Source organism: Dama dama, chromosome 3, assembly GCF_033118175.1.
Source record: "Dama dama isolate Ldn47 chromosome 3, ASM3311817v1, whole genome shotgun sequence".
Taxonomy (NCBI): Eukaryota; Metazoa; Chordata; class Mammalia; order Artiodactyla; family Cervidae; genus Dama; species Dama dama.
This window is the reverse complement of record NC_083683.1, coordinates 49,962,585-49,989,910: the sequence shown is the minus strand read 5'-3', so window position 1 is coordinate 49,989,910 and position 27,326 is coordinate 49,962,585. Positions and strand designations below refer to the sequence as shown.

The following is a 27,326-nucleotide window of genomic DNA, read 5'->3' as shown; positions in this document are numbered from 1 at the left end:
TTAACATTTGTTTGATACTATCTCCACACTTAGGATGTACAGGAAAAAGGCAGAATAAGTTCCAATGCTATTCTCCTGGCTCCAGAGATCAGGCGCTGAGCTAGAATTTAACCTTGGGAATTTTGTCACTAAAGCTGCTATTTAAGGTCTGATTTTCCCATCGAATAGCCTCAGGGAGGGTTTCCCAGGTGGCTCAGTAGGTAAAGAATTCACCTGCAATGCAGGAGATACTGGTTCCATCCCTGAGTCGGGAAGATCCCCTGGAGGAGGGCATGGCCAACTGCTCCAGTATGCTTGTCTGGAAAATCTCATAGACAGAGGAGCCTGGCAGACTGCAGTCCACGGGGACGTAAGGAGTCAGACTAAGCACGCAGGTACTCAAACAGCCTCAGGGAAGCCTGTATGTCTCCACAGCAGTGAGTGCCCAGGAACTCACAGCTGGGATAATGAAAGGCTCTCTCTTTCTCTCAGGTCAACTTTATCCTGGGAGTTTGCATGAACCTCTAAGTTTCTTTAGCTGCCTAAACAATTAATCTCCAAGACTTGTACTCAAGAGTATGCCACCAAGCAGCATGACATTTGACTGTGTCATAACAGGAAGCATGGAAAACAAGACAAATTGAGAAGTATCCACATAAGAAAGCTTCAAACTAAAAGCAGAACTATTAAGTTTAAAAGATGCCAGAGACATCTTTTGTTTAATTATCTTATGTTTAAATACCTTAAATATAAGATCATAAAATAGGAGTAATGTATGCATAAATAGGTAGATGTAAATACTTCAAAACTTAGTCATAAATCAATTTAAAATGAAAGAGGACCAATCATGAGTGAATTCAATCCTGAATAACATCACCTTTCTTTCAAAATGGAAATAGATAACTATACTGTATATCTTTTCTGAGCTTAAGACTATGCCATGATGCCTATTTCAAGAAACAAGAAAAATCTCAAACAATCTACCCTGACACCTACAGAAACTAGAAAAAGAAGAACAAAGTCCAAAGTCAGTATAAAAAAGGAAATAAAAATGAGTGGAAATAAATGAAATAGAAACTAAAAAGACAATAGAAAGGATCAATGAAACTAAGAACTGATTCTTTGAAAAGATAAACAAAATTGACAAACCTTTAGCTAGGCTTACAAAGAAAAAAAGACAGAAGGCCCTGATAAATAAAATCAGAAATAGAAGAGAGTAAGTAGCAATAGACACCATAGAAATACAAGGGTGTATTATGAAAGTTATATGCCAACACATTGGACAACCTAGAAGACATGGACAAATGCTTAGAATCATATAACCTTTCAAGACTGACTCATGAAGAGACAGAAAATATGAATAGACCCATCACTAGTACAGAGATTGAAGCAATCATCAAAAACCTCTGGAAAAACAGAAGTCCAGGACCAGAGGGCTTCACTGGTGAATTCTACCAAACATTCAAAGATTTAACACCTGTCCTTCTCAAACTCTTCCAAAAATTTGAAGAGGAGGGAATGGTTCGTAACATGTCATGAGGTCAGCATCTTTGTGATACCAAAACCAGAAAAAGACAGCACAAAAAAGGAAAATTTCTGGCTAATATCTCCAATGAATATAGACGCAAAAATCCTCAACAAAATATTAGCAATGACAAACCCACAGCAAACATCACTCTAAAGAATGAAAAATGGAAGTTTTCCCTGTAAAATGAGGAAGAGGACAAGGATGCCCACTCTTAACCACTCTTATTCAACCTAATAAGAGAAGTCCTAGCCAGAGCAATTAGGGAAGAAAAAAAACAAAAAGCATCCAAACTGGAAAGAACAAAGTCAAACTGTCACTATTTGCAGGTGACATCATCTTATACACTGAAAACCCTGAAGACTCCACCAAAAAACAATTAGAGATAATAAACAAGTACAGTAAAGCTGCAAGGTACAAAATCATACAAAAATCTGCCATGTTTCTATATGCTAACAATGAGATAACAGAAAGAGAAATTAAGAAAACAATCCATTTACAAGTGCAACAAAAAGAATAAAACATCTAGGGATAAATTTACAAGGATGTAGCTCCAGAGAATAGAGTAGTGGTTACCAGCAGGGAAGGGGAAGAGGGAGGACAAGACGGGTAGAGGAGATCCATTGTGTGGTGATGGATGAAACTATATTTCTGTGAGCAGGACATATGTGTATGGAAGTAGAAATATTAGGTTGTACACATGAAACCTATAAAAGTTGTAAACCAGTTATCTCAAAAAAAGTGACTATGGCATGACAAATATTTTTATGTAGAAAGTCTGATAACAGTAGGCTAAGAAGAGAACCCATGAGGGAATTCATAAGCAGTCCTTTCATTTTCCTTAGCAGAGCAATCAAAAACAAATCCATAATCACTGTAATAGTTTAAAATGAACAACAATATTCTTCTGTCCAGGTTGTGGTCTTAACATTCATTTCTTCATGCCTGATTTACCAGCCTTTTCCAACTAAACCAAAAGGCAAATCACATTCAGCGTATTCAGTGGCTCACAGATCAATCTGAAGATTACCATTATTCATTTGCAAACTAATCACAAGTAATATAAAGCAATGCAAACACTTGAACTCTCTTGAGTAACACAGTATTTGAAAAACCAAATTAATAAGAAAAAGCCCACATAATAAATGCTTTTTATACATTTATGGCCAAAATACATGGCCACATATGTATAATGCAGGTTTGTGTCTTGCTCAAGAATGACAAAGTAAATGTTGAAGCTGGGCTGTGGAAGTTCATGATATGAGTCCATTTATTTTGATACAGCACTTGCCTAGTAACGAGGGGCTGTAAAATGATTCAGTCTGCAAAAAAAAATTAAACAAATCTCTTACTCTTTAAGCTCACTGTAAATTGGCAGGACCGACGGGTGGCAGACGAAAGCGAATGCAATTGTTGGTAAAGCATACACGGTCTATTTGAGAGGAAAAAATAAACGTTATGGAAAGGCATTTTTACCATAAAAACTGTAGAGCCCCAGTAATTCTGAGCTGTCTTTTTATCTGACAGCCCTTCAGAATCCTTGGATTATTTGGTTATTAGGGGAGCTTTGATATCTAAAATAGGAGCAGCTTTTCTAAGACAGCTTATCTAGCTTGAGACATCAGACACTTGGCAGAGAGGGGTTTTACAGCCAGGCTCACCTACAGAGTATTTTACTTCCTCCAGGCATTGCGTCACCTGTATTTATGTGGCACTAGCTGGTTACTAGCACTTTCCTCTGTTATTTCACTGAGTCCCCACCCACAATCCTGAGACAGACCAGTGCTATTCTCCTGGCTCCCTCCAAGACAGGCGAGGCAACACAGCCAGAACATGCACCTTCATTTCACTGCTCTGTGCTTTGTAACAGGGTGCGTCAGTCAGGCTTAAATATGGCATCTAAAAAGAAAATGACTTTCTTAGAAGAAAACTACTTCACTACTCTGGTGTACCTTTAAGAGTTTAAAGAGAACAAGTGAGAGATCAATCTAAATTAGCTTCTTAGAAAAAGGTAATTCAATATAGTAACTTCTTATGCAAAAAGAAGCTGGCAGAGAAGGGAAAAATAACATTTCTCATGCCATAATTTTGCCCAAGCAAAGTTATCAGGCACATTCTAAGAAATCCTGTAAGATACACAATAGAACCATCATTTTACAAATGGGGTTGACAATTTGCCTGAGGATTCAAATCCAAGCCTGACTGTTTCCATAGTCCACCCTTCCCCAATATGTTGTATGAATGTTCCTTAAGTGCCAGTTTGTGGTAGGGTCTATATTTCAACTGTACAAGCTGGGGAAGTTTGAGGTATTCCTTTCTGTCACCACGAGACAGAAGCAGTGAGCTGTGGGATGGGGATGGGTGGGAGGGAGGCTCAAAGGAAGTGGGTATACATATAGTCAGGACTGATTCAAGTTGTTGTATGGCAGAAACCCACACATTGTAAAGGAATTATCCTCCTATTAAAAAATTAATTTTAAGAAAAGAAGAAGCAGTGGGCTAAGGATGTTATTAATCTGTTTTTAAAGAACTATAAGAAATAGCAGAGCTGAGATAATTGTGCAGAAAGAGGTTTTCACAGAGAATACTTTAGGTTGTTCTACACTCAACCAGGTAAAAGGGAGCATGAAACACATGATTTGTGTATTTCTTCAAGGTCATTAAATGGACTGTGGCATTTGAAAACTGTGGTACCCTGTTCCTTTGAGAACAAATGCATCAAAGACAGTTTAATTAAAACAAGTTTAAGAAACACAATGTCCTTTTGTAAAAACACTCCTATTTTTATATCTAAAGGACCAAGAAACTTACCTTTGAATTGAAGGTAACATATTTTGGTGTACACATGTCTGCATTTGTTGAATTAGGACTTGTTGAATTTAGCTCTGGAACAAAACAGGGAATTTGAAATTTCTTGTAGATAACCTGGCATTAAAAAAAAATAAAGGAGAAACAATCAAACTTTATCAAATAAAGCCCAATAATGTATAACTGTTACACAGCATCATACTATGGCAAAACCAGGCCAACCATTTCAACCAGCACTTACCACAATTAGGAAAAAAACCATACAGCTCAAGGAAAATCCACTAGTATAGCCAAGATAACCTAAAAAGAATTTAAAGAATTATTACTATTATTTTATCCATCACCTCTTTCAATGCATTATTTCAAGCCCAGTTTGCGGTTCCAATAATATCCATATGTGCTAATATGAATATAAGATTTTCTATTTGATAGGGCTATCTTATTTGGCAAAAAATGGTGACTTCAAAGTAAAACAATACAGTAGTATGTGCTCTGATTCCAGTTCTGCCTGACACACTAGAGAATGCAGATTTCCAGAATCCAGGGGAAAAGAGCCTCCCAAATTTGGCTATAAGTCTCTGCTGCTGCATTCTAATGAATTCCTATAGCCAAATCCACTTACTCCTTGATCCATTCAATAGTTTTTGACTATGTACTTATTGTGTACATACTGAATATGCACAGAGGAGAGGAAGTGATTTCTAGGGATAAACTGAGCCCCGAGGCACTCGACCTTGTTCCCCTTAGAATGCCTGGGAGATCTCTAAGCACTGTAAGCTCCAGAAAGGCAGAGTTAAGTGGTCTCTGGGGGCTGCACGGTTCTCACCTCTGTGGGGGAAGAGTCCTTCTCCACTAGCACTAAAAAGAGCTATATGTACACAGAAAAGCTTGAACACAGACTCAGAAACCAGAAAATTAAGTAGCTTTAAAAAAAAAAAAAATCTACTTATAGGTCTAACAGAACAGCTACAGAGGTGTGGTAAGAACTTGAAATGTCTCCCTTGAATGAGCCCAGAATTATAAGGAAATGCATTTCAGAGGCACTGAACTGGATAGAGGTCTGGCTGCATTATTTCACACATGAAATTTTCATAACATCAGGGATTCCTGTCTCAAAATATAAGCACACACGCAAAAATGTCAAAACCAAGTGGATACGGCTTAGTGATTATCTACCACTTTTCATTTCTCTCTCTCCCTTCAGGGAGGCAAATCATTGAGACTGGTTAGACTCTGATCATTTAAGACTGATTCATAATATAATTTTTGTCTGTTCACTCAGTCTTGTCCTACTCTTTGGGATCCTATGGACTGCCAGACTTCCCTGTCTGTCACCATCTCCTGGAGCTTGCTCAAACTCATGTCCATTGAGTTGGTGATGCCATCCACCCATCTTGTCCTCTGTCGTCCCCTTCTCCTCTGGGTAAAAATATAAGCCACTTTCTGTCTGTATTAGATGTGAAATTTTGTCCATCTAAACAACCAGAGTGTGTAAGACCTTCTATGAGGAGAATTCCATTTTTTGGACTTTGGGCTTTTAGACAGAGCATTTTCTGCTGCTGGCCCCAGGACCCCCTTTACCCCTCCATGGTTTAGTAGAGGGACTGCTTACAAAGTCACATACGAGCCAGTGTTTTTATCCCCTCTTAAAGTCATGCCTCATTAATACTTATAATTTTTTACTCAATCTTTACCCTGCAAGTCAAAGTAGGGAGCAAAGCTGTTTGTTTTTATTAGGTTTCTGATTCATCTGAGTGCTGTAGAGACTGTGATAAAAGCAAGATCTTACCTAAGTTCTTCAAGAGACACAGAGGGAGAATTATGCCAAAGGTAACTACCACCACCAGAAGGCGGCCATCCACGTACCAGGCTCTGAAAGGCATTTAAGCAGATAGCCACATTTTCTTAGAGAGTGACTTTTTTCCTCAGGTGTAAAATTTCACAATATTTAAAAAAAAATTTATTATTACTAATGTTTACCATTAATTGTAATTTTTATTCAGTTTTATCCAAACACTTTAAGCCAACCACTAGTCATTTACTATCATCTCTCTTTCCATGTGACTGAGGAAGAGATACTGCTTTTCCTCTGCTCTCCCCGACTGGCTAAGCGTGCCATCCCTCTGAATTATTTATATGACTTCAAAGCTGAATGCCCACATTACATTCTGTCAGATTACAACTTGTCTTATCAATTATTTAAAGAGAAAGTTCATTTTTGCTTGGCTTGGTGAATATTGTCAAAAAATAAGTCACCACAGGTAGGCATTGCTTTCTCCCTAATCGCTTGTATTTGACCTTGAATCCTGATGCTAGAACACTAGGAACTCTGGCTTCTACAATTCTCCCTTGAAAGAAGACAGAGGAACTAAGACTGACAAGAACTGCTGAACAGAGGTAGACAAAACATAACGGTGTGCCAAGTGCAGAGGCAACATTTTCCAAGGTTAGCTACATCTTTAATGAGGTTGGCTCATGTCAATTCTGCTCCCAAAATGTTCTGTCTCTTCTTTAGGGAAGAGTCTTGGGTCTTAATTTTGCATGTTCTATTTCAGCGTTAAAAATACTCCATATCTGTTCTATTTCACAGAAAATAGATGTTGATTTCAAGCTCTTGGGAAGTTGCAGGACTTAGCGTCTTAGCACGGCCGATTAATCTATCTTTTAAATGCTCAGATTCAAACGGTTCTCCTGGCTTCCTTCATTAATATATCCCCAGAAACAACAAACCAAGAAAAAACAGCCTAGGAAAAATTCTGTTTCTGCAGTCTTAATAAAACAAAAACTTAGGTTATTAGCCCACATTTCAATTAAAAACATTTTAGTTATCTTTTAAACAGCAGTCTATAACTTACGAAAATTCCTCTTCCTTTCCCATTAGAAACTTTATGGCAGAAGGTAGCTCATTTTTTACTATGAAGAGGTAGCTCAGCATTGCTAGAAGAAAATGAGAACATTTTTAGAAAGAAGATACTGAGGCTCATGTTGCAAGCTATACAAAAGGTGACCAAACTGTCTCTAGACCAACCTTCAGTAGGACATAAAGATGACTATAGACACTGTCCAAGTACCCCTGGTTCTAAGTGTAAGTGGTTATAAGTGACTACTGTCTCAGCTTCACTTTCATTGCACAATTTTAGCAATGAAAATGATACTGCTTGAATTATGTTAAAATTCATGTGGCCACCCAACCACTGAGATTAGAAAAAATAGTAATAACATTCACAACTTTAATGCATAGAACAAACAATATTTTTACCTCCAGTGTTCTGTAGGGAGGTGGCTCCAAAGATGACGAGTTTCCCTGTGGTGCCAAAGACCTGTTCTCCCAGCTTTTCATAAACCATGCAGCCTGTTTAAAAAACCATAGTTGAGAACAGAAAAAATGATGAGTTTCCTACATTAAAAATAGCCAAGATTTCACCATTCTATTGGCTATTTCCCAAGTTACTGTGTCTTTATCAAAAATCATATACATAGTCTTCTTGGCTTTGCAAAGATTAAGGCATTCTCAGTACAAAACAATAACAACTTGTTGACTTTTTTTTTTTTTAACTTGTTGACTTTTTAAAATGTCAGATATGACCACCATTTTTTTTTCAGGTTGGCTACAAAAGCATTACAAGTAAATGATTAGGTCATATGCCTTATTTTTATTTTAATTATCTCAAAAATCTCCCTACTTTACTGGGGGGAAATTCCTACTCTAATTTTATTCTCATGTCTGGTGTATATCATTAAAATAAAAATTTGATTTAAAAATAAAAACTGATGGCTGGAAAGAAAGGTTCCTTTTGAATGAATTACCTGAACTGATGAGGCTAACAAGGAATAATAATATTCCAACAATGCCTTGTGGGTTCTAAATATAATAACATAAAACATGTAATAACCACAACATTAGAATTTTGATCTTTATTTCAAAGATTTGACACTCACAAAAGAAAGCAGCAGATAACTCTTTCGAGAGAATAATTTGGCTATAGCAAAATTCTAAAGTCTTCAACCGGCTCATCTCAACAAATACTAAAATGTTAAACCGTTCATTTAAAAAATGGCTTTATGTTTCTTTGTAACAGTTCAGCTCACATTTTTCAAAAGGTTCACAGAAAGAAATTGGGTTAGACTATAATTAAACTTTTGTTTATTCTTTCATAAGACTGATGTTTAAACTAGACAATGGTTAGATCCACAGTTTATTACAAAATGTTCCAGTTAAATGGAGTCATCTATATACAGTAATGGTTGGCCAATGTGGTTTTAGCTAACGTAAAAGTCAAAGTATTACAAACATAATCCAGTGTCCCAGGAATAGAAAATAAACACTTCAGGTATAACACTGCCCAGAGAACTTGAAGTCTTTTCACAGCACACTGACGCCCACATTGCTTGGGAGTCACATTTTCTCCTTGGAATATGCACAAAAGAGAATGAAAGCTCTGTTTATTCTTAAAACCTTGGAGCCTATAATATAAAAGCATGGGATCCTCGGTCTGAATTTATAAATACTTAAGGAAAAACCAAGGTCTTTAAAATGAAGTCATCTTAAACTAGAAGAGCAAGTATATTTGAGGATTCTCTTTAAATTTCAATGTTTAAAAAATAAATAAATAAATAAATAAATTTCAATGTTATTTGCTTACTATTCATAACAAATGCATTTATATATTCCTGTATTTACTCTAAGTAAATAAGTAAATACCACTATAGGTCTTCCAGCGACAACAGGTCGAAGCACTGTTTTTCTTTAATAAACAAGATGTTGAACAGGGAGAGTATCATTTGTTCAAAATGTCACTGTGAGAATTTATCACTCTGGCTTTACAAACAGCTTACCTGTTTCCTTTGAACAGATCAACAGCAGGTTGATTGAATATATAGACAGCAGTGTTACTGAAGTCAAAAGTACCCTAAAGCAAAGAAAATAAGTCTTGTGATAACTATAAAAACTCTAACCTTAAACTCTAGAAAGGTCAAGGCTGATTTATAGGTTAACACTATTCACTGATAGGACCCAAATACTGGAACCTATTAGTCACACCCTCCTTAACATCTTCAATGGAAATGTTCTACCAAGTAAAGAACTGCTCATTGGACTGTAACTCCAAGAATTCAAATCTTTTACGTAATTCTGAGCTTAAATATAAATGGCACTCTGGGATCATTTCAATGGAGGTGACTTTTAAAACAACACTATGAAAGAAAGCTTTTGTGGTCTATGGTACACTTTCTGTGATATCTGAGAGGGGAAGTGTGAGAAGGGAGGGGTGGGGGCTGAGAGAGGAAGGCATGAAGCGACCTTATAGGTCAGCGACATGACTTTGGACACCTTGCTTGAGGTCTCCCATTCCTACATTCCTTGCCTATAATATAAAGGCAAATGGTGTCTAGGGTTCTTTCCATCTAATTACTCTACGGCTATTTTTGAATCTATAAATTAAACCACTGAGATAATTCACTGTTTTTTTGCTCCCAGTGTCTCTTAAAAGAACCTCCTTTAATGGATGGGAAAATTCTGACAATCAACTGTAATGAAAAGACTTTGTTGAATGATGAACTCATGTCTTTGTTTTAGTACATCTGGCTCATTGCCAAACCTTCCTCAAGAAAAAGCACAGTTAAAAAATGATGTGGGAGATGACATAGATTTCGGAATCATTTGGTTAAAACAGACATAAGAACTGCAAATAAAGCTTATTTATTAACAAGAACAAAATTCCAGTCTCCGAGATGAAACCACTCACTTCCTGATGTTGGGAAAAATGTCCCGGAAACAACGCATTCATGCAACTGATTCCATGTCTGAGTAATTAAGGCAATTATTTTTCTGGCAAGTACTGTTGGGCAGTGCTGGGCATCTTGTGCAGTTCTCTCTGCAAGGGCCTCTTCCCAGACCACCCCACATCCCGCACACCTGCTGAACCCCTGCTCAGATGTCACCTCCTCAGGTGCCTGCCCTTGCCCCAGGCAGAAAGACAGCTTCTGAGCTTTCCCCTGTCTTGCAACATTTTGTTTTGCCCATGTTTCAACCATGGGGAGATAAATGCGGCGGGGGGCAAAGACAGTCAAGGGCAGAGAAAATGAACGGCCAGAGACTGGCCAGAAAACATGAAAGAGTGACAGGGCTCGGCAGAGGTAAAACAAATACTGGGAGAAATATCAGAAAACCTAACCCTTTGGGTGAAGGTACAACTGACCGGCTAATAAAGGGAAATTTATGTATGACTGTAAGGAAGTGCATCTGGATATATACTGACTCAGATCTCGGAGTAAGAGGGTGAATAAGAGGGTAAGTCCCTTATTACTTATTCTGGTTGAGGGACATGAAGAGCTGAGAGCAAGCATTTATTAAGCAATGGAGCAGCTTTGAGATAAGCAGCGGAACATGACTTGATATGCCACAGAGTAAGACACAGGACACAACTGTGCTATGATCTTTGTTTCATCTTGGAAGATAATGTTTATGTTGAGGAAGCAGGCCTTGAGTTTCACTCAGAGTTCACTCACGGTGACACTGAACCCGAAACGGCAATTTCCACATGTGCCTGCGCCAGGCCACAGAGGATTTATTTCTGTGTGGCACAGCGAGCTTGGGCTTCCCAACTGGGGGCTGAGTGGGCAGAATTTGAGGATTAGCCTTGTGCTCTTCTGGAGTGACTGTGTCCTCTGCTCAATTGACTCTCATGGGACTGAGCTGGGGAGAAGGGTGCATGTTACCACTGGCCCCAAGCTATTGAGTAAAGAGCATGACCTTTCAAAATACGTACCTTGTAGGAGGCATAATTACAAATGTCTACCTAATGGTTAACCAAAGGCCCTCAGCAGAGAAGAACTGGGTCTTCAGAAGCAAAAGAAAGATTCAAAGGAAACATCTGTTCCCCCAGCTAATAACCCCGGGACCACGTGGTGTTCTCGGACCAGCTGTCTCTTTGCCTTTCTTTCGGGTGGACTTTCTTTGGAGATGATTCACTTGTATCAGGGCTCCCCTGGTGGCACCAGTGGTAAAGAACCGGCCTTCCAGTGTAGGAGACGCAAGAGACTTGGGTTCGATCCCTGAGTCGGGAAGATCCCCTGGAGAAGGAAATGGCAACCCACTCTAGTATTCTTGCCTGGGAAATCCCACGGACAGAGGGGCCTGGAGGGCTACAGTCCACAGGGTCATAAAGAGTCGACACCACTGAAGTGACTCAGCACACACGCATGCATATCGCTTCCTTTTCTTTTCCAAGTGGGAGAAAAGGGCTGATCAGGGAAGATTTCAGCAGGAAACTCAGCTATCTTCTTCCCCACACTTAACACTGGCAAACTGACATCATTTCCACAGTGATGATAAGCCCCTTGCTCCCATATCTGAGAGCCATCAGGCCACAACCCCAACCAAATGACCCCATGGTAAGTCTGACAGCCAATCCCTGAAGACCCCTTCTCCATCCCTTCCAACACATACACCTTCCCTTCCAAGACTGAAAGCTAATATAGAGCAAAAAGCTTTTTCTAAGTTGTCACTAAGAGGCAACTTCTGTATATATTAAAATTCTAAGACTGCTTTAGCCTGTAACAGAATCTAGCACTAATGGGATTAAAACTTAGAAAAATTCACCTCCCTATTTAGATTCTTAGAAGAAGTGATAAGGTATCTAATTAGTTATCACAGATCCCAGAATAGGTTAAGAGGCTCCAGTGGAAGCTGGCGTCTAAAAGAAAGAGCAGGAAGAATGACTTTAGATACAAAGATGACTTATTTGAACATTTATTTTGAGCATATCTGTGCCCCTATTTGGGCTTTCCTGGTGGCTCAGTCAGTAAAGCGTCTGCCTGTAATGTGGGAGACCTGGGTTCAATCCCTGGGTTAGGAAGATCCCTTGAAGAAGGAAATGGCAACCCACTCCAGTACTCTTGCCTGGGAAATTCCATGGATGGAGGAGACTGGTAGACTCTGGTCCATGGGGTCACAAAGAGTCCAACACGACTGAACGACTAAACCTGTGCCCCTATTTGTCCAAGTAAACATCTGGACACATAGTTTGGTTTCCTGGAGGAGAAACATAAACTGGTGTTCCTGAACTAAGAGGAACAGAAGTGATTCATGTTGTTCATTTCATCTGGGCGTCATATAAGCTTTCATGCTGCTATGCGTGTGCATGCTCAGGTGCTCAGTCGTGTTCAACTATTTGAGACCCTGTGGACTAGAGTCCACCAGGCTCCTCTGTCCATGGAACTTTCCAGGCAAGAATACTGGAGTGAGTTTCCATTTCCTACTCCAGGGAATCTTACCGACCCAGGGATTGAACCCGCATTTCTTTGCATCTCCTGAGCCCGCAGGGGGATTCTTTACCATTGCGCCACCTGGGAAACCTTTCCCATTGCTAACCACTGACCAAAAGTTTTCATATGGCTGGGGCAAAAGCTGCCTACTGAAAAAGGCCTGTTTCAATGGGAAGCAAACCTCAGCCCCAGGCAGTTGGCAAGGTATGAATAGTCCAGACTGACGTTCAGCCTGAAAGAGGAGGGGATCTAGAACATGACTGCACACAGGCCCTGGGGAAGCAGTGGAGGGGGGTCAGTCTTGTGAAGAAGGCGGTTAGGAATTTTGAGAACCCTCAGGCATCAGCGACACTTTGTAAACATGCTGCAGGGACATCCCACTAGATTGTCTGTCCCCTGAGAACCAAGAGGCTGGTTAGGAAACAGAATTCTAGACTCCTGGACTCGGGAGAGACCTTGAGAGACTACCCTGCCCAGCTTTTCAGCCAGGATGGGAAACCTCTCTGCTCTGTGCCAGCACAAAGGCATCTAGGTCTGCCAGGTCTTCTGTCAGGAGACACAAGTTCAACGCATCCTGATTCTGGAAAGTACTGCGCACTGGAATTGCAGCTGGGCTGAAAGCAGTGCTGCAATTTTCATCCTGGGTCCTTATTTTACCCTCCAGACCCACTTGAATCTACTTGAAATCTAACCCTTCTTCCAACTCAGAGTCCATCTAACGGTGTTCATTTTACAGTGCTCATTTTAAGACGGTGCTCGTTGACTTGAACATCTCTAGTACTTTCAGCTGTTCATCCATCCTTTTTAATGGCTGTGTGCATGATGGTCTCACATTAGTTTTGGTCCAACAAGTGCAAAGCACAATAAGATTATTAATCTGTGTTGTACACCCTGCTTCTTTTAAGGCGACCTATTTTGGTTTCCATTTTTACGGAAGCAGGTCACACTTTTCATTCTTATTGAGTTTCTGGTAGGAACTGCTGTTAGGCCAATCTTCCTGGTTCCATCCTGTGCACTTTTTGAAAAGTCAAGTATAAGGGTCTGCACTTATTTTCATTACCTTTTATCTTTCCAGTCTCCCGTTATTTTTTAAATTCTTGATCCTTTTTGCTTATGTATCAATTACCTCGTCCAGCTTCCTATCTTGAGTCTGCCTTCATCTACGTCTTCACCCAAGAAGACTCAAGCTTCATCCTGAGTGTGGTTCTAATTCTGAATGGAACAAGACCATCTGGAAAGTGGCCCCTTGTCCAGACAACTGTTCCAAGCAGACATCACCCCTGACTTCTCATCTACTCTCTCGTCCCTTGTGTCTAATTTATTGGCAAGTGTCTGATCGTTTCTGCCTCCAAAGTATAACCCCAATCCATACATACAGTTCTTTTTTTTCCTATCTCCACATCCACTACTCAAATCCAAGTCTCCATCATCTTTAATTTCTGGGCAGCTGTGATAATCTCTGTGTCTCCTTTTTCTTGATTTTCTTGGATCCAGCAGCCAGAGGAATCTTTCTGTTTTATTGCTTTATTATGTGTCTCTGCCACTGGACTGTAGGACAGGCCATGATGGTTTAATTCATAGCCATGGCCTGTCCTAAGGCTTCCCTGGTGGCTCAGATGGTAAAGAATTCACCTGCAATGCTGGAGACGTGGGTTCAATTCCTGGGTTGGGAAGATCCTCTGGCGAAGGGAATGGCTATCCACTCCAGTATTCTTGCCTGGGGAATTCCATGGACAGAGAAGCGTGGCAGACCACGACCCATGAGGTCACTAAGAGTCAGACACGAATGAGTGACTAAGTGCACTCATGGCCTCTCCTATTTACCTATACTTACAATATCAAACACAGCACACAGCAGACTCTTAGCTAAGAATAAGTGACTTCACAAAAGTTAGAATCTCATTTTTAAGTCATGTGAGATTCTGCCAAATATCTTACAAAAATCAAGGTACACTCTGCTTAAGCCAGTCCTGTGACCTACCAGTTCATTCTTCTTAAAACTTTTATTGGAGTATAGTTGATTTACAATGCTGTGTTAATTTCCACTGTACAGCAAAGTGAATCAGTTATACATATACATGTATCCACTCTTTAATAAAGATTCTTTGCCTTGTAAGTCATTACAGAGTATTAAGAAGTATTCCCTGTGTTACCAGTTCATTCTTCAAAAGATAAGTTAGTTTAGCATGACTATTTAGGATATACTTATTTGCCCCATGGAGCAATATTTTCTGCAGTAATTCCACATAAATAAGCTATTTAGTAATTTGCTCTGAAATGATGTTTGGGCTCTACTTTTCACCACTTTTGAAACCTGGGATGAAATTTGTCAATTTTCAGTCCTCTGGCAATATATTTAGAGATGTTTTTCCTCTATTTGCTGCAAGAAAATTTTGTCTCACACGTTAAACAATGAACACCTAAACATCTATTTTAAAAACATTTATCTGTCATTGTTTGAAACATATTTATAGGACTGTGATTCTTTGTTCTTCTATAATATATACAAATATTATATGACTGTTTTAAAATTTTTCATTTTTAAAAATATTTTTTGCTAATGAAATGGAAAGCTGTGACAATAAATAGAACCAACGCTTAAGATGATTGAAATGTTCTATACCATGGCTGTAGTGGTGATTTCACAACTGTATTTGAGTAAATTCATCCAATCCTACATCCTTTAATTTAAATTAGGAATTTTATAAGGTATACCTTCAAAAAAAAAGAATAAAACCCAACCTCATAGCACTTGAAGGCAGATGAAACTATCTTTTTAACAGCCCTGCTATATAACAAGAAATCATATGACATCCTCCAACCGAGCGTCAGAGCCCTTGAAAGAGGTGAAGATGAAGCAGCCCGCACTGCTGTGGATCCTGAAATAGCTCAGATGGGGGTGTTCAAGGCTGCCAGGCAGGTGAGGGCTTTCAACTTATCCAGGCCCCACTTCTCTCAAAAAAGAGAGAACCCTTACCAAGCCTCCCAGAAGGACTCTCCCTGCCCTCTCCCTTGCCAGAGTTTGAAGCAGTTATTCTCAAGCTTCGAGTCTATCTGAATCTCCTTAGGTTCTTGTTAAAATGAAGATTCTCAGTCAGCAGGTCTGGGGTGGGACGTCAGATTCTGTATTTCTCCCAAGCTCCCAGGTAAGCTGATGCTGCTGGTCCATGGACCGCACCTGGAGTAGCCAGGATGTAACGCTATGAGCTCTGGCCCCCTGGCGTGTCCACCTCAGTGTTTATTTCTCACAACCTCTGATCCAGCGCCACCACATCACCTGCCACACTGTCTGCTGGTGCTCAGCGTGATTACCTGGGACATGGACCCCACTGCTGCCCAGGTGAGACTTGGCTGAAGGGAGGCATTTACAACTGAACCAGTGCCATTCCTGTGGGACCCTGACCGACTCTCAGTGTGAAATTGAGTCCTGTCTGTTTCCTTTGGTCGACTTCATAAGGGTATTAGGGCATGACTTACTTCACTAGGATAAGTATATTTTAAATTATTTTTAACTTCACATTCCTCCCCAACTGCCATGTCCTTTCTTCCAAAGGGGCCCTGAGGTGGACCACACTATCTAGTTCCCCCTCTTCTATCTAAACCTGGTTGAGAGTATAAAACCTCTTTAAAAAATAATGTCCAGAGATGCCTGTTTTATTTCTTACCGGGTGATGGCATTTCAGGCTGGTGACATAAAGCAACAGACTTAGTATAGCAACTACTTTTGTACCTCTTTAGTACAAATCCACAAGCCAGCTCAGCAAGGAGCAATGGTGTCCACACCTAACTGGGAGGGCTAGGTATGGGGGTGGGGGTCAGGGAGGGGTTGCGAAGCTGGATCTTCCAAGTAAAGGTCTTGGTTGGCAGGGTGCTGTGACTGGAATCAAGGGCTAGGCCTGAGATTGTTTGAGAGACCCTGACACCTGGCTGAGACAGGCTGAAACCCTGTGAATTTCTAGGCCTAGTCCTCCAACCCAAACCTTAAGAGAGCAGTTATTATCTTCCTTTTTGTAGTCAGTTCAGCCCAAGCAAGGAGCTGAGCTGGTCCTAGGAAAGTGGATCTGGGGCCTATTTTTGGCTGACTTGTCCTCTGCCTGCACTCCCAACCGTAGGGCACTGCCCTTTCTGCAGGTTCTTAGGAAAAAGCTAGGCTTCTGGTAATTTCCTGTCTCTTTTCAGTTCTGCTTTCAGAAGAAAAGAGAACATGGGGGTAACCAAGGCTGGGCACAGGCATCTCGGCAGAGCGCCGGCGGCCCTGGGCCCAGAGCCACGCAGAGTCGAGTAGTGCTCTTCTGGGAACACAGGGCCAGGGCACCTTCCTGGGAGGATGTCCAAGGGGAAGAATTTACTAACCACATTCTACACTAGTAGAGGCTGTTCATCCGAGAAGGCAGAGGCTGGGAGAACATCAAGATCAAGGAAGAAGAGCTAGAAGGGAGGAATGAACAGCTCTTTTTTATCACAAAGGAGGCCATGAAAGTAAGCAATTACTAGGTGAATCATTACTGTAGCTCCTCTTCTTTCCTCACCAGAAAAGAACACCAGCTTCCTGTGAGATCTGGAGAGCCCCTGCCTAAGAACCCAACGACAAGCTGGTGTTTTTCTCTCAGACCAAGTCACTCAGGAAACGATGCTCTTACTAGCATCCCTACACTCAGGCCTCAGGCGGCTGCGGACGCCTCTCTGTTCTGCATGCATGTGTCTCTGAGCTGTGGGGCTCTGCGCATGCATGCGGACACCTGCGGTGGAGTCAGAGCACCACTGCTCTGGGACTTGGTACCTGCGGAAGCTTTCTTGAATTGAAAAATATTCTGACATTCTAACGTTATTTTATCACACAAGTATCTCTGTTTCTATATCCTTTGCTATCCCCAGTGCCTAGGAGAGTGTCTGGCACATAAAATGTACTAACAAATATTTGATGAATAAATGAATTATTTCCTTAAAAAAATATAAAACTTTGGTCATCCTCATCATTAGAATAGTCCACATGAAAACTCCTTCGCTGGACAGAAAGTGGTCTTTATTACTCATCCTGCTTTTACCTAACATCGTGTCCCACCAAACCGCAGCCCCTCACTCCCAAACTCACAGACAACAGACATTGATTGAAGCAGAATATTTGCAAGAAGATGTAAAACCCCAGGACAAGGGGATTGAACAAAGTGTAGGAAAAGCTCTGTTTCCTGGCCAATCCTCTTTCTCCAGTCCTTCCCTGTGATGCTGGCCTCCCTCAAGCTCTCTTCTACCTCCCACCTTTCTTCCACGTTTCCAGGCTGTCTCCACTTTCCCCATTTTCTCATTCACCTCTCATCTCCACGGACTCTCCCCACTCTTTCACTCCACCCTCAACTCTTCATATAAGAAATATCTCTATGAAGTGAATTCAGCTCAGTCACTCAGTCATGTCCGACTCTTTGCGACCCCATGGACTGCAGCACACGAGGCCTCCCTGCCCATCACCAACTCCCGGAGTCCACCCAAACCCATGTCCATTGAGTCGGTGATGCCATCCAACCATCTCATCCTCTGTTGTCTCTTTCTCCTCCTGCCCTCAATCTTTCCCAGCATCAGGGTCTTTTCCAATGAGTCGGCTCTTCACATGAGGTGGCCAAAGTATTGGAGTTTCAGCTTCAACATCAGTCCTTCCAATGAACACCCAGGACTGATCTCCTTTAGGATGGACTGGTTAAATCTCCTTGCAGTCCAAGGGACTCTCAAGAGTCTTCTGCAACACCACAGTTCAAAAGCATCAATTCTTTGGCACTCAGCTTTCTTTATAGTCCAACTCTCACATCCATATTTTAAAATACTGCTGAAGAGAGCAGAATGCCTGCTGGGGATGAAGGAAGGGCTGGAGAGCCCAATGAGGAAGAATTTGAAATGTCATTCATCTGTGTGGTCAGGGAGCTCAGGTTCAGTGCTTTCCAGGCCAGCGTGACACAGCACCAGGGGAGGAAGGGAGTTTCAGGCGTGGGGAAGTGAGGAGTTTAAGTGAAGGGCTGTGACATCTAAGCTCGACAGGGCAGGAAGCACAGAGGTCTTAAATGACATACAAGGCACAGTTGGGAGTATCCAAAGGAAAGCCCCTGGAGGGAAGTTGAGGAGGCTATGGTCTGAAGCAGGATGTCTGGGGGGTACGTGCAGAGTGGGTGGTGCAGTATAGCTTCTGGTCTGGGGAGTGATGCCCGTGGGAGAGGCTTATGTGGAGAGGAAAGGGCACACAGAAGAAGTTTCTTTTTGATGAGAGCTTAAATGGAAGAAGACACACGCCTGAAAATTGGGAGAGAGGGACAAGCTGTTCTAATTCACGAGGAAATTTTAAATATTTTGAAAAATTCAAAATTACTTTTTACGTAACAAATGCACCTCCTAGAGCTTTCACTTACTTCAGTGAGAATCCAGGATAATTAAACACTTTGTTGATCACTGCCAACAATAAATTTATATTAACAATAAGACCCTGATGCTGGGAAAGATTGAGGGCAGGAGGAGAAAGGGACGACAGAGGATGAGATGGCTGGATGGACGACAGAGGATGAGATGGTGGGATGGCATCACCGACTTGATGGACATGAGTTTGAGCAAGCTCTGGGAGTTGGTGATGGACAGGGAGGCCTGGTGTGCTGCAGTCTGTGGGGTCACAAAGAGTCAGCTGCAACTGAGCAACTGAACTGAACAGAACAATAAATTTAAATATTCACTCTGTCAGGCCCACACTAAACACTCTTAATAGCATTTTACTTATGAATAGTACTATTACTACCTATTTTACAGATAAGGAAACTAAAGTTCAGAGATATTGAATATTTTATCCAAGGTCACAAAGCCAGCATCGTAGCCCTCAAACTCTGGTAGTTGAACTCCAGAGTCTTTATCCACCATGCTTTACTGTCTGTCAAAGTCAAATGTCCACAGAAGAATACCAGGGTGAAAAGCAAGACCCTAGCAGAAGACAAAAAAACTTAGATTAAAATATATCCAAGTATTAATAGCCGAGCTTGTTTTAACAGACTTTGAGTGATTTTTTAAATATTTTATACATTTTCAAAACGGCCTTTAATGATTATCTTACTTTTACAATAATAGTATTAAAATAAAAAATATAAAGAATCTTTCAAATGCCAGTATCATTATTCCAAACCCTTTTTTGGGGGGTGTGCATCTGTTTAAGCCCAAAGCTCATTATTATAATCCCTATTTAATTTAAGGAACTCATGAAATACTTATGGAAAAGAGCAGAAACATCTAGCTCTTCAGTCCCGAAATGGACTTCTTAGTCACTACATTCTGATTAAATTTCAACATTCTGAGGGTCAGAGGACCAGCACACTAGGATCTGGTAGCATGTGATTATTTGTAATATTTACAAAGTGAACAAGAGAATTAAAGGGAAGGTTTTTAAAGGCTGGGCAGGGAACAGGTGAGGATCAATTCTTTGTACAATTCCATTACTTTTCTTGTAGGCAAATATAAATTCTGCGGTGCAAAAGTTCTTTTAAACTAGTCTCACTGTTGATTAGGTACTTTGCTTTGTCTAAGGCAAGGAATGTATATCACTGGTGATCAAATCAAATAATATCTAATATAATCCTAAAAAGAGAGAAGTATTTAAAAGAGATATGCAGATAGAAATAGAGTTTACCAGTTTCGTTGACGCTTTTGAGAAGCTAAGAAAGTTAGCAGGAGGTCTGGGTTTAAATGAGGAAGTTGTACCAGCAAGAAAAAAAGCCATGTGCCACCACCACTTCCTGTTTTTTGCCTATAGTCGTTGATAGAAGGCTGCGGGTTTTGTGGGTGCTCCATTTTTAACTCAAGACATGGCTTCCTTCCTCTCCTTCCATTCCACAAGGATCACTGGCTTCCCTTCTCCTCAAACCTAGATCCTTACCTTTCAAAATGATGCCGTCTTTATTACACTCCAAAGATGTGACCCCTGACTGACTAAAGAATTCCATATAACCACTAGGTAAAGAGCCTGCTGTCCTTGACGGGCTGTGTGGACTTCCATTCCAGTAGGAACGGTGCAATACAGGCTCAATTCACACTTTTTCTGTTTCCAAGGTAACCACCCATTCACTTAAGGTGAGTTAAGAGGAATAATACATCATCGTCGCCCTCCCATCCCCCCTCCCACTCCCAACTGGTGTCATCCTGGGCAAGTTACTTGGCCTCTGTAAATCTTAGCTTCTTTATTTGTAAAATGGGATGATAAATAGAATTGTTACAAAGATTCCAAGAAACAATGCATACTTTATAAGTATCTTCATTTTTTTAACTCTTAAAAAAAATTAAGCCATTCTCGTCTAGCAAGCCATACAAATAGAGGCTGCAGCTGGCTTTTGTCTGTAGACTATGGTTTGCCGACCCTGATCCCGATGTAGATCCCGATGTAAATCACAGGCACAGTATGCCTGACAAAAGGTAGAGCCTGGGGCCATAGAACAAAGCCAGACTACCTGGCCCACACTGGGGCAGTTTTCCAATCTACTAAACTACCTACTACCCTGTGAGTTCAAGCTAATCTGGAAAACCCAAATTTCTGGACTATTTGGACCTACTGTGTGACACATCTGTCTTACTGTAACCCAGAAGAGTAAATGTTAAAGGCATTCTATGCATCATGGCCATGAATAGTACTGTTAAGACCTCAGACAGTTTAGTTAAGCTGCTTCATGCAGACTAAGAAAAACACAGGGCTCCAAAATGGGGCCACACTGTAGTCCTTGGGTAGCACCAGGGCTCTGGATGCAACTCAGCATAGGAAGATCTGAGTGAAGACTCAGTGTACATGCTGCATGTTTATGTACACGTGCACAGTCACACACACACACTGCACACCACTCCTATTTCTCTGGGGCCAAGAGAATTGACTTCTTGGAAGCCTTTATCAGACACATCTCAGATGATTCATCAACTAAGTATAACTGCTCAATTTTTAAAAACAGTGGGTGGGACCTATCTCTTACACTTGACAACTCCTTCTGTTTACAGAATAGGCACTCACTTTTAGCCCAACACTAACCCGTTTCCTATTTCCCCATTTCTGAAAAGCTTCCTCATCCAGTGAATTTCAATAGAGTTCAAGGGCACTGCTGCTGTCCTTTCTACATGTATTTCAAATGCTGGCAAGCTTGAATGTGCCACCGCTCCCCTTCCAGTATCATTATTCCCAAACAAGAGACTCTGAGGCCAATAATATTTGCTGCCAGCTGAAGGACAACAATTTTCTCTTCAAATCATTTCTAAGGAACAGAGACCATAACTCAAAGAATTTTGAAAACAAGTAAGTGACTGACAAGATGGAAGATGAGTGAGCCTCTACCCAGGGACCTCCTAGGATCATCAGAAGAGCAGCATTTCCTATTGACTTCCTCTTTATTGTGCCTGTTTTGATATCACAACATCCAATTTGGTCTTTCCTTAGGAGCAAAGAACTGCCTGCTTCAGAGCCCCCAGAGAAGACAACTCAACATTTACCAGGAAAGACTTGATAAATATCACACAGACCATCTTTGTTATGGCTAAGAGCAAAATTATCATCTTTGGTGGGTGTGATTCAAACTTTTAGGAATATATCTAAATGAATAAAGCAATGACAGTTCAAGATCATGCAGAATATTTGCAAAGGTACACTGCAGTCTCACTGCAATTTGGTAAAATTTGCAGAAAAAGATTGAGAGACTCCAGAGAGCTATGCTGAGGCAGTTGTTTAAGACAGCAAATCTGCTGATAGAACAAGAAGCCCATATTTGTGACACGACAGTAATGATCAAATAACCGTAATACATGAACAGGACTTAGGGCAATGTGTTGATGAGTCTGTTGTTCTAATTCCATTTCTGCCTACCCCTTATGCAGGCTGAATTGTAAAACACTAGAGAAGGCATCTGGTAGTCTGATCTTGGCTTATAGCATTCCTCATTTTTAAGATTTATCTTTACTGAATGGCTATTTACTGATTTGTTTGCAAACACTGTGATTATAGACAATAGTGTGTTGCATCTTTCTGGTGGAAGGATAATGATAACCCTCTACAAAGGTAAATATTAAGAGAGGGACTTTACCTACAATTGGAACAAACAATCCACCACAAAGTGAAGGTAATTGCTATAAATTGACAATGAAAATTACCGTCCTTTCTGCAAACAGCAATTTAGCAACAAATGCCCTTTTAGCAACGCAGTGCTAACCTCATACAGTATTTCTTAACAGTCTCTATTTTGATTTTTCAAATGAAGGAGGCATTCCCAGGAAAGTAACCAAAGGGTGGTGAGTCTCTTGCTAACCTTCTGTAATTTTCATTACATCTCCACAGCCTACTTAAAATTGGAGGTTGAAAAAAAAAAAAAATTGGAGGGTGAACTAAATCTCATAGTTGGATTTTTTCCTTCTGATAAGTTTGCAAAATTATAAGGGACATTGTTTGCCCTAAAGCCTTTGTAAGACTAAGCGAATTCTTACACAGTCATTCATTCATTTCAGGAAAACTTTATTGAGATCAGCTATAGGCAAGCACTGTTTTGGATTTTGTGGTGGGGAGGAGAGATAAGGAAGAATTAGACATTAATCCTGCCCTTGTAGGGATCAGTGCTCAACAGGAAACAGAATCTATCTGCCTACATAATGGGAGTAAGGGTGCTGTGCTGAGTTGCTAAGTCACGTCCGACTCTTGGGTGATCCCATGGATGGCAGCCCACCAGGCTCCTCTGTCCATTTTCTAAGCAAGAATACTGGAGTGAGCTGCCATTTTCTACTCCAGGGGATCTTCCCAATCCAGGGATTGAACCCATATTTCTTCTGTCTCTGACACTGGCAGGCAGATTTTTTACCACACTGCGTCACCTGGGAAGCCCTAAATAATGGAAGTGCTATTTGCTATAGAGGCTATATCAAAAAAAGAAGAAAGGGAGATCGTTTTTACAGATGGCATCTGGCCTGGGTCTTAGAGGCACGTCAGGATTCAGAAGCACAGGGATGGTATGGGAGTGCAGTGGCCTCCACTGGGGAGTGGAAAGGCCGAGGTGATGCACAGAGTCCTGGTGGCCTCTGTGGCCGATGCAGAGGCAGTCTGCAGGGAGATGAGGGCAGAATGCACACTGGAGCCCGTGGCACTGTACTGATGGCTCACGCTAGCTCTTGTGGTCTAAATAACCACACTGAAATTTTTTGTTTTCTCAAGTTTTCTGTAGGTAAGAGAAAAAGTCTCATTGCAGTGGTTTTAAGTTCTTTAAAAAAACAATTTTCTTAACTAGTTTCTTCCCCTAAAGCATATGGTGAAAAAGATACTTTAAAGAGTGTAAACTTTCCACTCCCATTCCACCCCCAGGCCCTGTGTCACACTCCCGAAGTAGCCACTGTCAACAGTTCTCTTGTGAACCCTCCCCATAAAGTCTATGTAATATACGTACATATACGTAATCTATCCCCATGCTCACTTCCACCCAATATTCAGTTTGTTTCTACATAATAACATTCCTAGAAATTTTTTCCATACCAGAACATATAAGTCTGCTGCTGCTACTGCTAAGTCACTTCAGTCGTGTCCAACTCTGTGTGACCCCATAGACGGCAGCCCACCAGGCTCCCCTGTCCCTGGGATTCTCCAGGCAAGAACACTGGAGTGGGTTGCCATTTCCTTCTGCAATGCATGCAAGTGAAAAGTGAAAGTGAAGTCGCCCAGTCGTGTCACTCTTTTAAGTAGTAGTCTAATATTCCATTTCATGGAACTGCTATGGTTATTTAACCAATTCCCTAATAATGATGTTATTTGACTTTGCTATTTCTTGGTTTTCAATTCTTAATTACAAAAAATTTAGTTAAAGTCCTGGAAGGAATTAGGTTCAAGGGCAGTGAGCAATCTTAAATATCACATGAGGCAAAGGCAAGTACAGATAAAGACAAATATGAAGCAGTTCAGAAGCCTACTGGTTTTACAATATCCTTGAGATTTGTATAGGGTTTCCCAAGCGGCTCAAGTGGTAAAGAATCCACCTGCCTGTGCAGAGCCACAGGAGACCCAGCTTAGGATTTGGAAAATCCTCAGGAGGAGGACATGGTAACCCACTTGAATATTCTTGCCTGGGAAATCCCATGGACAGAGGAGCCTGGCAGGCTACAGTCCACGGGGTCACAAAGAGTCAGATATGACTAGGCAACTGAACATATGAGGCATGTATTACACTTGCTATGACCAGGAACTTGACCACCCCTGATACGCGATTTGGTATCCTTAGTATTCCTGAACTATTTTTATTACAAAAAAGGTGGGTGATGGTTCTTGGTGGGACAGCAGTCAAGTGGTTCAAGAATACTGTCTGATTTTACAAGGTGGTTTTTAAGAGTTAAGGGATATACTTGCAAGTGCCCATTGATAAGAATAAGATTTGTCTCAAGAAGTACATTAATAATGTAAGTTTGGCTTCTGAAGGCATCACTAAAAGGTGGTACAGTGCTTTAGGTCACTCGGCTTCTAGAGTCAAGACTTCCTGAATGCAACTCTGGCTCCCCTACTTTCTAAGGTGTTATTAAATATCAGTTACTTCATCACTAAAGTGGAGGTAATATTTACTTCATAGTGTTGCTGTGGGGATTAGATGAGATAATATGGTATATATAGTTACGGTTCAACAAATGTTACCTACTATTTAGTAGCTACCTAGTCAATACTTTAGCAAATGCTCAGTACACAGTGTTACTATGTACCAGGCACTCCTGGTTATCTCTCCATCTCCCCTGCCCGTCTATACTCACACTCATTAGTTTCTAAAAGGAGCCTGATGGGGTCGTTATTATTGAATACATGTCTTCTTGCATGTCACTTTTCAAAGTGTGCTTTTAGACACATTATCTTTTTTATTCTCATCACCACTACCTAAGTGAGACAGAAAATGGAAAACACCAAAAATAGGCAGGAGTAATAATCAACCAAAATAAAATTTAAATTATTATTCCATACAGATTAGAATGTTATTTCACAATGATCATTCTGAACAGACAGTTTACAAACTCAGTGTTTACAATAAACTGTGATATCTCTTTGAGCTCCTAGGAATATCATGAATTACATTCTTCTTTTTCATGGTTTTAAACTTAAAGGTTACATAATTAATAATAATACATGCTAAGAAGTTAAGGAAAAATATAAAGCATTTATTACTTTATCAGCTTCTATATAGTGTAATTAACCTCTCATTCACCTGGCACAGTGAGGAGATGACATGCTCTTCAGAGATTAATTTTCTATAAAATGTAGGCCTTTAATAGAAATCCTCAGAAAATGCAACTTTCCTGTTTTGGGAGATGGTAATGTGAAATAGCAAACAATACAAAAGCCATCATTCTTCCATGCTAATATTTACTTTTAATCCCTACTTTTGCTATGATGAAGTTATGGGGAAGCTGTGCAAAGAGATTAGCAAGAGAGGAGGAGGATACAGTGCAGAGAGATTTCTTCAGCATCCATTGCCTTTCCCTTGGACCCCACTCTTAGGAAAACTCGATTCGACAGGAGCATCTCACCCTTACTTTGACGGGCTTCCCTGGTGGCTCAGATGGTAAAGATTCTGCCTGCAATGTGGGAGTTCTGGGTTCAATCCCTGAGTAGGGAAGATTCCCTGGAGAAGGGGATGGCAATGACTCCAGTATTCTTGCCAGGAGAATTCCACAGACAGAGGCTACAGTCCACGGAACTGCAAAAAGTTGGATACGACTGAGCAACTCACACTTTCACACTGTGCTTCAGCACATCCCCAAACTGCTGCTTCAGGGAACAGCCCCATTATATATATATATTTTAACAGAGAATATATACATTTGGAACAACTATAAGCTGAGATTCCCCGTGACCATATTTCCTGTTTCTTAAGATGCCAATATAAGGCCTCAGAAAGGCTTTGGATAACACAAATCCTCACAGTATTCTTATAATAGGGCAGAATTCACTGAATCTAACTCAATCAGATGTGCTTTAAACATGAATGATAGCCATTATAGTCAGGTCCCCCAAATAAGCCCCAATCTCATCCAAGAAAGAGCAATCACCCCAGCAAGTTTCCAGATGACCCCAGTGAAGAGTCCAGCACCCAGCCTCAGTGAGACACAGAGGAGCCTTCCCAGCTGCTTTTCTAAAGAAGCCTGGGCAGGCTTGGACTCATTCTCGGCATTGGCCAATAAGTCTGGAACAGGGCCCTGTACCACATGAATTATCTTCATCCTGCCAACTGCTTCTTGGCTTTGAGCAGCTGTGGGAGCAGCTGGTTTTACAACACAGAGTGAGCCCTTGTTCTGAGGTAGGAGCGTTCTGTATTCTGTGAAAAACTTCTAAGTCTGGGTCTCTTTACAACTACCTTCATGAGCTTTACCCTGAAGATTTGGTGTGTGGTTCTGGCTATTCATGGATCTTGCAAAGAACCAAATAACCTATAATGGTTTTATCCAGAGCAGATCTTCCTACAACTATAAAAGTCACCTTTATCTAAGTCTTTGCCTCAATCAGAAGCTGAAGAGTCACAAGACAAGACTTATCCCTGAACCAGTGTAACTAAAAATCAGCCACATTTCAGGAATGGTTGATGGAACACTAGAATTTACTCCTGCTTCCCCTGCCCCAATAAACCTGTAAAGGGATTTTTTTTTTAAAGGCACAAAACTGCTAGGATAGTAAGAATAGGAGAGAAGAGACAATTACAAAGTTTCAGAAGCTGGAAAGCAGACAGATCTGAAACTTAAATTTGCAGTGGAGAAAGCC

At 40.8% G+C, this 27,326-nt stretch overlaps 1 protein-coding gene across 7 annotated transcripts in view; it reads right to left on the bottom strand.

Moving 5' to 3' along the window:
- SLC38A1 (solute carrier family 38 member 1) overlaps window positions 1-27,326 on the bottom strand; it is a 70,720-nt gene that overhangs the window by 11,850 nt on the left and 31,544 nt on the right. For all 7 annotated transcript variants that reach the window (XR_009690526.1, XM_061129409.1, XM_061129390.1 and 4 more), the window contains 7 exons: window positions 9,149-9,222; window positions 7,572-7,664; window positions 7,168-7,249; window positions 6,102-6,184; window positions 4,554-4,612; window positions 4,316-4,429; window positions 2,857-2,936 (listed from right to left, as the gene is read on the bottom strand). Coding sequence is in view for 6 of the 7 variants with exons in the window: in XM_061129409.1 (XP_060985392.1) it covers window positions 2,857-2,936; window positions 4,316-4,429; window positions 4,554-4,612; window positions 6,102-6,184; window positions 7,168-7,249; window positions 7,572-7,664; window positions 9,149-9,222 (585 nt within the window). In the remaining variant the exon portion in view is untranslated. The remainder of the gene's footprint in view (window positions 1-2,856; window positions 2,937-4,315; window positions 4,430-4,553; window positions 4,613-6,101; window positions 6,185-7,167; window positions 7,250-7,571; window positions 7,665-9,148; window positions 9,223-27,326) is intronic.